The sequence below is a fragment of the Nematolebias whitei genome, chromosome 1 (genome assembly GCF_014905685.2).
Source record: "Nematolebias whitei isolate Nwh7 chromosome 1, NemWhi1, whole genome shotgun sequence".
Classification (NCBI taxonomy): domain Eukaryota; kingdom Metazoa; phylum Chordata; class Actinopteri; order Cyprinodontiformes; family Rivulidae; genus Nematolebias; species Nematolebias whitei.
Genome location: NC_056498.1, coordinates 62,219,028 through 62,234,724, shown reverse-complemented (window position 1 = coordinate 62,234,724; position 15,697 = coordinate 62,219,028). Strand labels below are relative to the sequence as shown.

The 15,697-nt window shown below is 40.5% G+C and overlaps 2 protein-coding genes across 2 annotated transcripts in view; one reads left to right on the top strand and one right to left on the bottom strand.

Annotated features, from left to right (window-relative positions):
* ctbp2a (C-terminal binding protein 2a) overlaps window positions 1–8,361 on the top strand; it is a gene marked incomplete in the record, with an annotated part of 51,026 nt that extends 42,665 nt beyond the window's left edge. Inside the window, 7 exon segments of the mRNA XM_037679816.1 lie at window positions 1–123; window positions 690–896; window positions 3,588–3,802; window positions 4,669–4,799; window positions 4,890–5,017; window positions 5,102–5,222; window positions 6,825–8,361. Of these exon segments, the coding sequence (XP_037535744.1) occupies window positions 1–123; window positions 690–896; window positions 3,588–3,802; window positions 4,669–4,799; window positions 4,890–5,017; window positions 5,102–5,222; window positions 6,825–7,008 (1,109 nt within the window).
* Window positions 8,362–13,532: 5,171 nt separating this feature from the next.
* Window positions 13,533–15,697, bottom strand: part of zranb1b (zinc finger, RAN-binding domain containing 1b) — a 24,746-nt gene continuing 22,581 nt past the window's right edge. The window contains exons 9-10 of the mRNA XM_037679807.1: window positions 15,373–15,602; window positions 13,533–15,258 (exon numbers count right to left, since the gene is read on the bottom strand). Of these exons, the coding sequence (XP_037535735.1) occupies window positions 15,040–15,258; window positions 15,373–15,602 (449 nt within the window). The 3' untranslated portion in view covers window positions 13,533–15,039. The remainder of the gene's footprint in view (window positions 15,259–15,372; window positions 15,603–15,697) is intronic.

The following is a 15,697-nucleotide window of genomic DNA, read 5'->3' as shown; positions in this document are numbered from 1 at the left end:
CCATGATGTACCACACCATCACCCTGACCAGAGAGGACCTGGAGAAGTTCAAGGCGCTGCGCATCATCATTCGCATCGGCAGCGGCTACGACAACATCGACATCAAGGCCGCCGGAGAGCTCGGTGAGGTTGCACACGAGAGAGGTGGATCGGAGGCCGAGGTTGTTCAGAAGCAGGCGGCGATCGTATGCCACGCATAATGAATAAGACGGTTCGTTTCAGCCCTGTTCACCAGGATGAGAAGAGTTAAATAATAAAACAGAGGTGATGCATTATGGATAAAAATGGGGCACCTGTGCAGTGAGGCCAAACCAAACTCTGCTGGCGTTATTAACTCATCACAAACAACATATGTAGTGGAAATGATTGATTAACTGTAAACATGAGAGGTTGTGGGAACGGATCGCACATTCGGAGCAGATGCTCCAGCTCGTACAGAAGTCTTCCTCGTGTTCCCACAGCATATGTTTGGTATGAGAGCGGGATTTAGTGTGACATCCTAATTACCGTCGCCATTACGTTTCATCGCGCTGAGATGGATTTTGTATGGAAATCCTGATGTTTTTTTAACAGATCGGTGGGGTTTTATTCTAAACATGTTGAGAAAACAGCTGCATATTACAAGTTGTTATTTCAGCTCGTGTTTTTTGGGTTTTTTTTTTTTTTGATATGCTGTTTTCTCTTTCCAGGCATCGCGGTGTGCAATATTCCCTCAGCAGCGGTGGAGGAAACGGCAGACTCGACACTTTGTCACGTTCTTAACTTGTACCGGCGAAACACCTGGCTGTACCAGGCTCTCCGGGAGGGCACACGGGTCCAGAGCGTAGAGCAGATCCGGGAGGTGGCGTCCGGGGCAGCCAGGATCCGAGGAGAGACGCTTGGCCTCATTGGGTTTGGTGAGAAGCTCGTTAAGACCAGTCTGAAACTGGCGATTTTCACGGTCGGGGTTAAAATTTACCTGTGACCAGTTTGAACTCGGAAATCTCTGAAGAAATGTTGAAGACAGCTGCTGCTCAAAATGTCAACATAACGTTGTAATAATCTAAACTTTAAAAAGCCTACATTTCGATGTTACAAGTGCAGGTATCTTTATTGTCGATGCATCACATGTGGTACATGAGGTGGAACAAGTTGTGTACACAGGATCCCAGTTACACCCAAAAATAGCAAAATATAAAGTATACAAAGAAACAGTAAATAAGGATCTAAGATATACGCTAAACACTAATAATGTAATTATATGTGTTTGTAATTGTATAAGAAGTGTATGGAGAAAAACATCATGTTGAAGCTACTGTCTGTGGCTCATTATGGTCACCATGGTAACCACACCTGTGTCTCTCACTCCCTGGCTGCAAACTGAGGAGAGACAGATGGAAACAGACTGAAATTTAGGCCTCAAATAAATAGTCACTGTGCAAAAACTATAGACTGGGTCTTATAAAGTATTGGACTAGGTCTGTCGCAATAAACAACAAATCAGTTAATCGCAAGATTAATGAAAATGATCTGCCTCATTTTCATTTATCGGCTTTATCGTTTCTTAGTGTCTCTCTCTTTTTACTGAAGACACTGGATGACAAACGGCTCAACTCCGGTGCTCTTCACTGACCTCTCCCTTTCTCTTTAAAATCCATTTTAACCGTCCAAAATCACGTTTTTGGACGGTTAAAAGTAGCTAAGCTGAGAAGCTAAGCTACGAGCTAAGCTAACAGGCCGACCTCGGGAAAAAACCTCCGTCACGTCAAAGCTCCAAAATTCACGATTGAAACCCGTGCCTTCGTGTAAAAAGTTTTTCTTTGCCAAAAGAAGCTGAGAACTTGTTTACTGATTTTTTTTTTTTTATTAAAAGCTTTGTGTGAAAAATGCTATACTAAAGAGCTCGAACCACACCGAGCATCCGCCATTTTGAGAACCGAAGAGAGACAGCCCATGTCACGTCAAGGGACCTCCCTCACATTTTTCTTAAAGAGACAAGCTGCTCGCTCCCTCAGTATCCATCCTTCTGTTCAAACAGTCTTATACTGCCATTCGATGGTCCAAAAAAGGTACTACACACAATTAACCAACATTTCTTCTTAAATTTGACAATAATTACTAATAATGGTCACATTTCTAACAATATTATCATTTATCGCAATAATTTCTGAGGCAATTAATTGCCCAGCAAAATTTGTTATCGTGACAGGCCTATAGTGAACCGTGAGCGTCAAAAGACATTGATGACCATGCATGTGAAGTTTTTACTTTTCGGAAGTGTTATACTTTGGAGATTTGAAACGGTAAAAAGACCCTTATATAACTGAAGTCTCTGGAAGCTTGGCTGTGCAAAAAACTGGGAGAAAAAAAAGAGATGTTAAGATAAGATAAGATAATAATAACAGCATATAAAATAGCAATAATTAAGGTCTAAAACAGGTCAGGTGCAGACAGAAACAATAAAATGTTTATTGTGGTGCAGGATTCATTTTATTGTGCTATGTGTAGAAAAGGGGAGGAGTTAAAAAGTTTGATAGCCACAGGGAGGAAGGACTTCCTGTGACGTTCTGTGGAGCACCTTGGTGGCACCCAAGACAAGAATGTATCAAAATAAGTTGTGGGAGTAAAGTGTTTGTTAGAAAATGATTAGACTTTTCAAAATTGAATATGACATCATCAGCTGTCGGAGGAAAATTCTATAGGAAAGTCTACAAAAATCCTAAAATATTTAATTGTGATTGTGTAAAAAGCAAACGAGATATCAAAGTGCAGTTTCAGTCATGTTAACCTCTATCGTTTTGTGACTTGTGTAAGCTTTGAATGTTGTTTCTACTGTGAAGAATACCAGAACCACAGCATTCAAAGAGGGTGGGGTTTTCTCATTCATTTTGCCCAAACCCCATTGATTGTCAATGGGTTTTTTCATGGGACCTTTGTCCACGCTGTACGATGCACTGCTGCTAAAAGTCGTTGCACACTATTCCAAACTGAGCCACACGTGTTGATGCTTAATTTGCACATTTTCTTTGAAAGCTGTGCAACAAGATAAACTGCAACATATTTTAACAAATAGTAATAAGTTATTAACTGAGTCTGAGCCTAATGTCTGTTAAACGTTTAATAGTCAATCCAAGGGTAGCTTAAACCAGTTTTCTTTTTACACCTTTTTACCTAAAAATGTTTAATGCCTGTGGATTAATTTGTCTTCTGCTGTTTAATAAAATTAGTACAATAGACTACCACACTGGCAAAGCTAAAAATGAATCGTTTTAGTGATTGATCACAGCATTTGACAAATGGCACTTGACTGAGCCACGATTTTAATTCTTGAAGTAGATCGGCTTAATTAATCATCAACTGGAGGGTTTCTGCATGGCTGTTCATAGACATACTTCTGGTGAATTATTGCGAAATGATGCTAAACTTCAACAAAATCAAAATAACCGGTGCCTTACCTGTTAGATTTACTTCATAGTTAATTTAGTGGGTCCAAAATAAGCAGGAGAGCAACATTATTCAAGCTCACAGAACGGTTTTCCAAATATCTGGAGAGTTTTTAGTAATGCGTGAACAGAGGCAGTAACTTTTCTCTTTTCTTTCCGCCTTAGGACGCACAGGTCAGGCGGTTGCCATGCGGGCCAAGGCGTTTGGCTTCAACGTGATCTTCTACGACCCCTACCTCCAGGACGGCTTGGAGCGTTCGCTCGGGGTTCTGAGGGTCTACACGCTTCAGGATCTGCTCTACCAGAGCGACTGTGTCTCCCTGCACTGCAACCTGAACGAGCACAACCACCACCTCATCAACGACTTCACCATCAAACAGGTGGAGCATTATAAGTGCATCGTAAGAAGGATGGTGATGATCGGCAGCAGATTTAGACACTGTTACTTGCGAATACAAGCAGTTTAAACTACCTCTAATGAACTTCATGAACGTGCAAGGTGGTGCAGGTGTGTAGTACGTACGGGGGTGCATATAATACGTTTGTGTAATTTTAGACCTTTTAGGTCAGAGTAACCCAAACGTTGCCCAAGGGTGTGTGGGTGTGGGATCAAAGCAAGCTGTTCTGCATACTCTTCACTAAAAATAAGTCAAGTGTGGAGGTTCTCCGGCTGAACAAATATGAATCTTACAAGAGCTTATCAAATTACAAGTGAATGTAAAGCATTTGTTTGTAGCTATTAACGAGTTATCGTTCTGAGTATTGCTCCATGCTTAATATATAATGGTAACAAAGCAGTCAGTTTCAAAGGTGGAACAATAGGTCACAGCTGTCAGGCAAAACATGCCAAACATAAAGAAACAGTTGCTAATATACAAGCTTTGCACTGGAATCCTAAAACCTTTTGATTGAAACCAAGAAACTGGTCCTATTAGTAATTTTTTTATGGTCACTGCTGCCACCTGGAGGACAAAAACTGTACTGCAAATTTTAATTAAGTTTGACAACTACCATACTTTGAAGACTTTGTTTTACTAGTTGTTTTTTAATAGGTGAAAGTTTAAGTAACCACAGTTTATCTTTGCCCAAGTTAAACTATATGTTCTTCTAATATAAATGTGTAGAAATGAAGGGGCAGGAGTCATTTGAGTTTCCTTTATCAAGTGCTTTAAGACTGAAACGTTTTTGTTGCCTTTTGCAACACGGAGCCATTTAAAGTATATTTCTGTTCTTGTGTTGAGATTAGATGCGTCAAGGCGCTTTTCTGGTTAACACTGCACGGGGGGGTCTGGTGGATGAAAAAGCCTTGGCTCAGGCCTTGAAAGAAGGTAGAATACGAGGCGCTGCCATGGACGTCCACGAGTCGGAGCCTTTCAGGTGCCTTCATCGTCATGTATCGACAAAATGAAAAATACCTGCTTTAGCTTATTATGTTGCTTAACCACTTTTTTTTTCAATGCTGAACAGTTTTTCCCAGGGTCCCCTTAAAGACGCCCCTAACTTGATCTGCACCCCCCACACCGCTTGGTACAGCGAGCAGGCGTCGCTGGAGATGAGAGAGGCAGCTGCCACAGAAATTCGCAGAGCCATCACTGGTACCTATATGTCTTTGAGCTTTCTCGCTGTCATACGTTTGTTTTTTCATTTCTTCGCTCACAGAAGTTGTTTCCCCGGAACAGGTCGTATCCCTGACAGCCTGCGAAACTGCGTCAATAAAGAGTTCTTTGTAACTACAGCCCCCTGGGGAATGATGGAGCAGCAGCCTCAAGTTCACCCTGAAATCAACGGTGCAGCGTACAGGTAGATTTATTTCGACTCAGCATCGTGCAGCGGGAGCGTGTGTCGTCTCAACACACGCTAGTGAGGCTTATCACTTAAGGAGGGGTGGATTTGAGTATTTTCATGTGTGCTTGAACTTTAAACCTTGCTCTTTTGTTGGATAAACTGGCCCAAATGAATTTATCCCATGTTAAAGTTTAGCCTCTTCATTTCTCAGACGATATATTGTTTCAACCAGACTGAACTGCTTTTCTCACACAGCCGAGTGAACCAAACCATGGTACAGGCCATAGCAACGGGGGGGATGCAGGACAAATTATATACCTAATTCTCAAGCAGGTAAATGAATTCTACCACTGCTGGTGGAAATGAAAACAAAACAAAAAGATCATGATGAAAGCAAACCCAGCTGAGTTTTGTAGTTCCTATTCAGCGCAGCCTCTATTACCCATCATTCCTTTAGCTTCCTCTTTCCCCTCCCTGACAGAATCTGATACACAGCACGTGGGCTCAGTCTAATGTTTGACTTTTTTTTTTTTTTATGTTGTCACACATTTGCAGTAATACATCACACACTGGACATTAAAAACATAGTAAGTTATGTGACAACGGGAAGTTTTGTAACTGCGAGGAGTAAAGATGGGAACAGACATGATGAGTGTGGAAAAATTCAAATTTGGAAATATTTGTAAAAATTACAAGTAACGAAACTACGGTGTTCATGTTGCACCTTTTATGCAGGTAAACAAAACATGTTAGGAGAAAAAAATTGATCACAACAAAAATATATTTAAAAAGTCTCTGTTTTGTTTTTTTTTACTTTTAAACTGTTTTACATTAGTATAAAAACGGTTAGGTTCAAAGTCAACTTTAAAATTGGCATTATTTTTATTTTCAAGGATAATTTATGTTATTACTTCACTTGTTTACAAGTTGTAGGATTTTTTGTTGTTGTTGTTGTTTTCTTAAGGCCAACCCTAAGTAATGATGGGAAAGTTGCTGAACAAATGTGTTTGTTTTTATCACTTTAATACTATTTTGCTCAAATTAGTTATAATAATCACATCACACTTGTCTTAAGTTTTGAATTTCAAATTTTGACAGTATGATGGCATAATGAAGTAAATATAAACAAACCACCTGACATGTTTGAGTGTCCTGGAACACCTTTCCTTCTTGTGCTTTGTTCACCCAAACTTTGACTGTTTTTAATGCTCATATGAAAAAAAAAAATCATTTGGGAGAAGCTGTTACTGATTTATAGTTTAACGACGTAATCAAAATGTGGATTCCAAAGCCCGAGCAAACTTGTTTTTATAGTTTGGGTGAATGACCTCTCTAATCCCAGCCGAACCCTGTTTAGAACCCCTAACATCTGTATTTGTTGCTGTTTTTAGACACATCTGTATTTGTTGCTGTTTTTAGACACAATTAACACCATATGTCATTAGCGTACACAAATCTTTAACGTTTTGCTTGTTTTTTTTATTACGCATAGCTATTTTTCAGTTTAATTCTAAACTTTCAGATCAAACTGTCTGTTCAGTTCAGTGTATTTTCGGATCAGTTCCTTCATTCATCTTTGACAAAACGATGTGTTGATCACTCCCTGTCCATCTCCAGATTCCCTCCTGGTGTGATGGGGATCGCCCCTGGTGGGCTTGCTGGACCTATGGAGGGGTTGGTGCCTGGGGGAGTGCCCATCGCCCACACCCTACCCCTGGGCACCCATCCGTCACAGGCCATCTCTCCAAACCAACCGTCCAAACACGGCGACCCCATGAGGGAGCACATGACTGAGCCGTAAAGGACTGCTGCTGCAGCCGGGACATGAAATCAGTGTAAACTAAGGAACCAACCGAGTCAACCCATCCAACCATAAGCTTGACTTCAGCCATCTGGACCTACCAGCAAACTGCCGGCCGGGCAATATTTGACACGCTTTTGTTTTTGTATGAAACCACAAAGCCTGAGTGAGGACAGCTGACGATGGGACACGCCTGATGGGACTGACCATCAAACTCAAGCGCAAAAAGAGCCGAAACGTCTCCTCCAGTTATATTAGTTTTTGTCATTTACTAAACTAAGTGATGTTTTTGTTTATATCTTTATCTTCTCATATATATATTAGAGAAATTCCTCTGGACTTCTGGAACATGTTGCCAAGTGTAGGATGGAAAACCTGGACCCACTTCCTGCTGGTTTAAAGGACAACCTCTTCTTTTCCCTTCAGCTTCACCCTTTTCTTTATCCTGTTGTGTAATTTGGCTTTTTTTTTTTTTTTTTTTTTTTATTATTCTTGTTCATTCTCTTGTTCTGTGTTGTTACAAATGGATGTTTGATTTTTTTCCCCCCTGTCCTTTAGTGTGTAAAAATGAATGAATCTACCGTTACGTTTAGCAGAATAGAAAGTCTGACTAGTGGCAAATGCAGCGTCACAAAGAACTCGTTTTTCTGCCCTTTGTCTGTGCATTGCTCCAGAATGTAAAGATGAGATGTGGGGCAGGATATGTGCAAGAAGATTTGAACTTTTGAGATAGAAATGATCAATTTAATCCAAACAGATAAAACAGTTTTGAGACACAAGCAACAGTTACTGCAGCCTTGCTGAGCCAAGGTATAATATTTGGTTATTAACAAAGGATTTACTGTCAGCTTATAAGGATCTAATTTACACAGCAGCAACATATTTTTGAGGAATAAGTGTGTTTAGAAAAATCATAAACGGCAAGTTTTTTACTCAGGAAAAAAAATAATATTAAACTGAAAAGACGAAAAGGAAAAAATATCGGTATTACTGCTTTTCTTGTCTTTCTCCATGGTGGTATTTTTTTATATATCAGCTGTACATTTTTTGATGTTTTTCCACTCCTGTTATATTTGTATGGATAAATGTTCACATTAGTCTTACGTGACCAAGCCTGCCCTACCCCCCACCACAGATTCTTCTTTGTTTCCCTGCTCTAATAGGAGCCAGCTGGGGGCTCGAGCAGCGGCCACGTCCGTTCCCCGGCAGCTCCGTAACTTTAGAAAGAAGTGGCTGCTAGCAGATTGTTTGGTTTTTAGTGTGAGTATTTGTATTTGTTTCTTGTATAAGGTGATCATATAGCATACAGTGCAGCTGGAACCAATAAATAAAACTTACTGTTCTGATTATTGATAGGTAGAAGAATGTTTTTTTTTTTCATATTTTGTGTTTTAAATGTTCTCGTCATCTCAAAATAATGCTCTATTTCTAATATAACTTCTTTTTTGTGTGTTTTATTAAAGGTGCATGACATTGCTTCACACATCATTGATATGTGCCCTCTGGAGCAGGGGTTCTCAAACATTTGGGGTTCAGGGACCCCCCTATAGGGGAGAAAAAGTTTCAGGGACCCCCTCATAACCCTCATGTTTATTGAATAATTTTCTTTAATTTGTCTCTTTAATGCATTGGAAATATTTGTGTAACATAAATACTTAAGACCTGTTCTTTAATAGTGTTAATACAATTTTTATACTTTTAAACATGGGGCATTTTTCATTCAAGACACACTTAATTAACCAAATTTTTAATTTCAACTTCCAAAAATGATAGTTTAGAGAAAATGAACAGCATCCAAAACCACTTTAAAACTTTACCTATTCACTTAGTGAACATACAGTAATAAATGTGTTGCCACTTCTTCAAATTATTACAGAAAAATATATTTACATAAAACTGAACAGAATCATAAAAGCAGTAGGCATACAAAGTATGTAGTTGTTTTACAAATTAAGATTAATTTGTAAACTGATCAATGCCAGAATGCAAATAGTGGGTGGGCCAGCTTGGGGGGGGGGGGGGGGGTTCTCCCCCAAAAAATTCTGAATAAAGTAGATGTGATTTCCTGCATTTATGGTGTATTTTAATGGGTTAAACATTACGTGCTTGTAAAAAAAAATATATATATATTTGTGTGTGTGTGGGGGGGGGGGGGGGGGGCAAGCACTGGCTAGCAGACCCCCGGGGGTCCAGGGACCCCAGTTTGAGAACCACTGAGAAGATTTTATCCATGAATTTTATTATTTTTTATAACTTCTGGTTTTTAAATGAGATATACATAAAATCATTCATTCAACCTTTATTTCTACAGGTTAGACTCATGGAGCCACAACGACTCATTTACAAGAGAGACTTGTTTTTTTGGTTCACACTAAGTCATAACATCTTAGTGTTACTCATAAGAAATATCTTTTCTCTCAACAACTCAGGGCATATCCTCATCAAATGCATTAAGTAAATCTATATAAAATAAATACAAAGCTAATCTGGTAGAAAAAGGCCCTGTTCACATATACTGAGAGGGTGACAGCTCTGACGCTTGAAAACATTCAAACTTGGTGGTCAAATGTTTTCCCCAAAACATTATTGTAATTGGATGTCAGCTACTTTTACTTTATGCTGAAACACACACAGAGGCAATCATCAAAAGATGTACTGATGTTTCTGTAAAAATGACAATACCTTCAAATATCTTAATTACAACACATCATTATTTTGACATTAACAGTTCAGTGCTTTGAGTCACACTTTTGTAGTTATTTCTTGATGAGCTTAATTACCTAACGGATGCAACGTGAAAGAAATATAATACAGCGATAGACAAATATAATGCTGCTCAGATTGTAGTTCATAGTGACCACAGTGGGCTCAATCAACTCTAAAAGCCATCAGAACAAACATTAAGCTAAAGAGCAACTCACCACAGAGCGTTGGTAATCCAGTCTGATTAATCTATTTTTAAAGGATTATTATTTGGGTAAACAGTTCATGAAAACTATTGGCCAAAAGAAAACAAACAAACAAAAAAAGCATAAAAAGTGGTATGTTCTGAATATTGAGCATACTATGATATATATAATGCATACCTTTAACACCAACCTCCTATAATCACCACCTTATTGCAGCGGAGGAGTTTTTGCACCTGAATTATCCTAGGAGCTATGCTGTCAGGGGCAATTGTCCCTGATAGGGTCTCCCAAGGCAGATTGGTCCTTGGTGACAGGCCAGACAAAGAGAGACTCATATGGACAGAAATGATCAAGAAGCTCAGTGTCTCTCACTTAGACGTGGTTTACTGGGGCCCCACCGTAGAGCCAGGCTGAGAGAGGGGCTCATCGGCAAGAGCTTGATGACACGGGGACTGGTTGGGCTCAGCCTGATGGAGTTGCGTAACGTTGCCTTCTTGTGGGCCCACCACCTGCAGAAGGGTCCATACCGGTCCAGTGCATGATACCATGGGTGGTAGCTGAAGGCAGGGTCCGGGACCATGGTGCTCTGACCCTGGCTTACCAAAGCTGGCTCTTGCGACATGGCTCTCTGGTGGGGAAGGAGCCTGAGCTTGTGTATGAGGTTATGAGAGACTGACTAGATATCTTGATGCACATCATGGCTCTGGAACCTATCTTCTTGAGAGGGGCTGGACCTTATTCCGCTCTGGAATGGCCCATGGTGAGAGGTGTTGAGCTGGTGTGGGTCTAGCTCCCCTGGCTTGGCACTTGCAAGTTGGAGTTGTCTTCGGTAGATGAGAGGGTAGCTTCCCTGTGCCTTCGGGTTGGGGGATGGGCTCTGACGATTGCTTGTGTCTACACGCCAAAAGTAGACTGGAGTGCCTAGCCTTCTTGGAGTTGTATCCCTTGTATCGTATGATGTGACTTCTCTTTTCACATGCATACCCATCTCAGTAGAAACCGTCAGAAAACAACTTCTACAAGACAATGACTTAATCAACAGGACCAACTTCACCCTGGACCAGATCTGCACCCTGTTGGATCTCTGCCTCTCCACCACTTATTTTAAGATCAATGACAGTTTGTTTTTACAGACAGAAGCACGGCTGTGCCATGGGAGCTCCAGTATCACCTATTGTTGCCAATCTCTACATGGAGGAAGTGGAACAGAGAGACCTAAACTCCTATGAGGGAACAACGCCAAGCCATTGGTTCTGCTATGTGGATGACACCTGGGTCAAAATCCAAGCCAAGGAAATAGAAGCGTTCACCAGACACATTAACTCGGTCGATAACAACATCAAGTTCACCTGAGAGGATGCAAACGACAACAAGCTGCCTTTTTTAGACTGTTCGATTCAGATGGAATGAGAGGACAGCCTCAACATTGAAGTTTACAGAAAACCATCCCACACAGACCAGTATCTTCTGTTTGACTCCCACCATCCACTGGAACACAAACTCTCTGTCATCAGAACTTTACAGCATTGGGCCGAACGCATCCCCACAAAGACAGAAGGGAAGGAAAAGGAACAGAAACACATCCAAGAAGCTCTCCAAACATGTGGATATCCTAACTGGGCTTTTGTCAAGTCAGTGAGGAAATCTACAAAACACACCAATAAACAGAAAAAGGAGAACAGCAGACGTAAAAACATTGTCATCTCTTATGTTGCTGGAGTATCAGAGAAATTCAGAAGAATTTTCAACAAACACAACATCCCAGTACATTTCAAACCCAGCAGGACTCTCAGACAGAGGCTGGTCCACCCTAAAGACAAAGCACCCATACACAACCAGAGTGGTGTGGAGTATGCGGTCCAGTGCAGCGAGGACTGTCCAGACCTCTACATTGGAGAAACTAAACAGCCTCTTCACAGACGCATGGCTCAACACAGGAGATCCAGCTCCTCAGGACAAGACTCAGCAGTTCACCTCCACCTCACAGATAAGGGACACTCTTCTGAGGACCAAAATGTGCACATTTTGGACCGAGAACACAGATGGTTTGAGAGGGGGGTGAAGGAAGCAATTTATGTAAAAAGAGAAAAGCCGTCTCTTCTGTGCTAGTCACATTTTTTCATTCACAAACACTATTCACCTTATTTCGCAGATTGATGATAGACTTTGTAATTGTGTCATCTGATTTGTACACTCAGGTAAAGAGAGGAGCTGAGCTGATCACCTGGTGATGAGTTAGATCAAATGGTGGGGAAAGACGTCAGACAGACCAGGTAGACCCAAACATGTAGTGAGGGTTTGCTGGGAACACCTGGCAGAATAACTTATCAGAACGATCCAACATTTTTCAGTCAGGTCATCTGGACAGTTTCTTTTTTTTTTTTGTGCTGAAACGTTTCGCCTTCGGTCCGGAAGGCTTCATCAGTCAAGGAAACACACAACAAAACTGATTCTTCACCCAACAGCTTACTCCAAAGTGGAACAAACCAATTCTGCTTGTCATCAAAAAAAAAAAAAAAAAAAAAAGAAACTGTCCATATGACCTGACTGAAAAATGTTGGATTGTATACCTGGATTATTGAGCATGGACTTTGTTGTTATCAGAACGATCTTCAGTTCACACCTCAAAGAGAACAACCCCATCCCAGCGAGGGTATGTTCTCCTTGAGTTGTGGCTGCAAGGTTGTCGGTGCCTCTCACAGTTCTCAAACACGATGGTGGACACCCCAAGTGAGGGAGGCCGCCAAGCTGAAGGAGTCCTATTGGGCCTCGTTGGCAAACAAGCTCTACAAAGTAAAGCTTCCTATCAAGAGGTGGCGGTTGAGGTGGTTTAAGCAACTGGTAAAGATACCATACCATTATGTCTTCCTAAAGAAGTTTAAAGGGCATGTCCAACTAGGAGAAGACCCCAGGAAACATCCAAGACATGCTGGAGAGACTGTCTCTCAGCTGGCCTGGGAACACCTTGGAGTTGTCCCAGAGGAGCTGGAAGAGGTGGCTGAGGAAAAAGATGTCTGGGCCTCCCTGCTTAAGCTGCTGCCCCCATGATCTGACTCTGCAAAAAGCAGATGATGGCTAAATGAATGGATGAACTCTTAATAAAAGTGTTGAATTTTCCCATATATAAATTACAGTACTGTGCAAAAGTTTTAAACCACCCTTAGATATTTCTTTTCCTTCTTCTTTTCAAGGAGTTGAAAATCATGCAATAACACTCAAAATTGATTTAAGTTTTCAAGAGACTAAGATCAAGACTTCAGCAGTGCTGAAAAAATATGATTTTTCTTGTATTTGTGCAGACCGTTTTTTTTTTTTAGCTATATGTTACTTTTTAAAATATGGGGCTTGAAAAGTACTTCCAAAGACATCATGCTCGCTTAAATGTTCTTAAAAGCTGTTTAAAAATATATTTGTTTGTGATTTGTTTACATTTTGGTAATTTAAACTATGGGGGTGCACAAACCTAAATCAGGCTCTTGAAACATTTAACTTTACAAAACAGACAAAAAAAAATCGGTGATTTGTGAAAGATTAGGATACATTTCTTGACATAATAATTCCAAGTTGTGAAATAAATACAAACTCGTGAGCTGAAGAAAATCAGACAGGAAATGGTTAAGTTTGGACATTCAAAAAGATTTTCCTTTATTATTATTTTTATTTCATATTTTGCCTGTTCTTTGCATTACACTCCGTTTAGTGAAGTCAGGCCTAAATTCACAAACCATCATAGTCACAACTGCAACTATTGCATAAATACAAAGCAACATACAGGTGATGCTCAAAACATGTATGCCACAAATGAAACACAAAGGTTACAGTACACAATGGCAAGAGAGAAAAAAACGCAAAACATTCACAGCAAAAAAAAAGGAGTTGACACTTTTTTTCCTTGTTCCTCTCAGCTTTGGTTTAATATGTTGCAGTCACACAACGGTTTATTGAAAACAAGGGGTTGACAGCAGGTTTTACAGAGAAGCTGATCTGACATGTAGCACAAAGGTGAGCTGGACAGCAAATACTTTCAGGAACGACGGGACAAACAGGGTTTAGAAGACAAATGTGACTGGGTTTTATGCAAACGTCCAATGTCTCGCTTAATTGCTCCGAAAAAATATAATAAACAAAAACCAAAATAAAGCACCAGAATTTAGGCATTCGTTTGAGGTACTAAATCTCATGCAACAACGCAAGTAAACGTTCCACCGCCATGATTGGTTCTCTCCTCACAGGAACAGTGTTTCTGTGCAACGAGTCTTCATTGAAATTGAGGGAAAAATTAACAAAAAAAAAAAAAGAAAACAACACACAATCGAGAAAAATATACAGAAAGCTCTTAACGTTGAAATCTTCAAACAATAAATATGTAGAATAAGTTCTAACAAAACACACGCACACACAACTTCTCAGTTCAGTCTGCAAAAAGTAAACCAACATGAACGTTCATGTGCTAAACCTTGGTAAGTGTAGATCCAACTTGTGAAGGGCACAGCTCCCTTTTAAAAGCTTCATAAATGATCATTATTTCAAGCAATGATACCGTTTTTAATTAATGTTCTCAGAAATGTGCAGTGCTTAATTATAAGGATATACATATTAATATTGTTATTATTATACAATCTCTGTTTTTCTGAATATTTATTGGCTTTGTCCCTCTGTTCGAACACAAAAATGCTGAACATTCTCATACAACTGGAAAAACATTGTTTAATTTGGAAGTGTGCTTTTGTCAGTGCCCACACTGAACAAATAGAAGGTACTGATTGAAATAAATGCTGGTATATTTCGTTTTTTAACAACCACATGCATTTACATCTACGGATAAAAATTACTTTATTCTTTTAGATTTGAAACTTAAATCAAAGGGTTATTTGCATTTGTAAACCTTTATTGTCACTCAGTGTTCTCTGTCAGTCTCACATTGGTCTGAGGAAAGTGTTGAAAGTTTTTTGTGAAATATGTCCGAGTGCCTGAACGGACCAGAAGAGCAGCCGTGTCTTCTGTAGCTTTGGAGGCGAGCGCCAGGAGCTTGTGGTTCCCTGACTTCTACTGAAGGCTTTCACAGTTTGTCCGTGTCAAGAAAGGAAGGGGGAAAAAACAACCAGAGGAAAACTAAGTTCAGTCACTCGTCGTCATCGTCTTCATCCTCTTCGCCATCAGACAAAGAGGCGCAGGGGCGGATCTGCCGGTAGCCGTCGAGCCACTTCTCCACCATCTGGGTGACGAGCGGGTGGTTGCGGCGACGGGAGCTTTTCTGAAGGGCCACTAGAACTCCGCCCTCTGTCACACAGCAGTCCAGCCACTCCCGCAGGAGCTTCTCCTGTTGCTCTTCATTACCCATCTAAAGGAGAGGAGAAAAACATCAAGTACCCAACACTGTAGTCCAACTCAACCTTCACACCTCTTAAAGGATTATGTTCCAAAATTACATAAGAAAACTACAGTCGTTTCTTACTTCCTGTGCAGAGAGGAAGTGAATGTGAAGCAGCTTCCTCTCACTGTCAACCAGTGGCAGGAATGTGACCGTCTCGTCATCGTCTGTGTTGAGGTTGGCGCCCGCGCCGCGATTGTCGAAGCCATCGTTCTCCATAGCCACCAGAGCTGAGAAGTGGCCTCGAGTGTAACCCAGAGCGATTGGGCTCTTCCAGCAGAAACTCTGCTCCCACAAAAGAGGCAAGTACACACCTAAAGGGGCAACACAAAGAAAATTTCATCCATCCATCTATCTCTCTATATATATATGTGTGTGTGTGTGTGTATATATATATATATATATATAT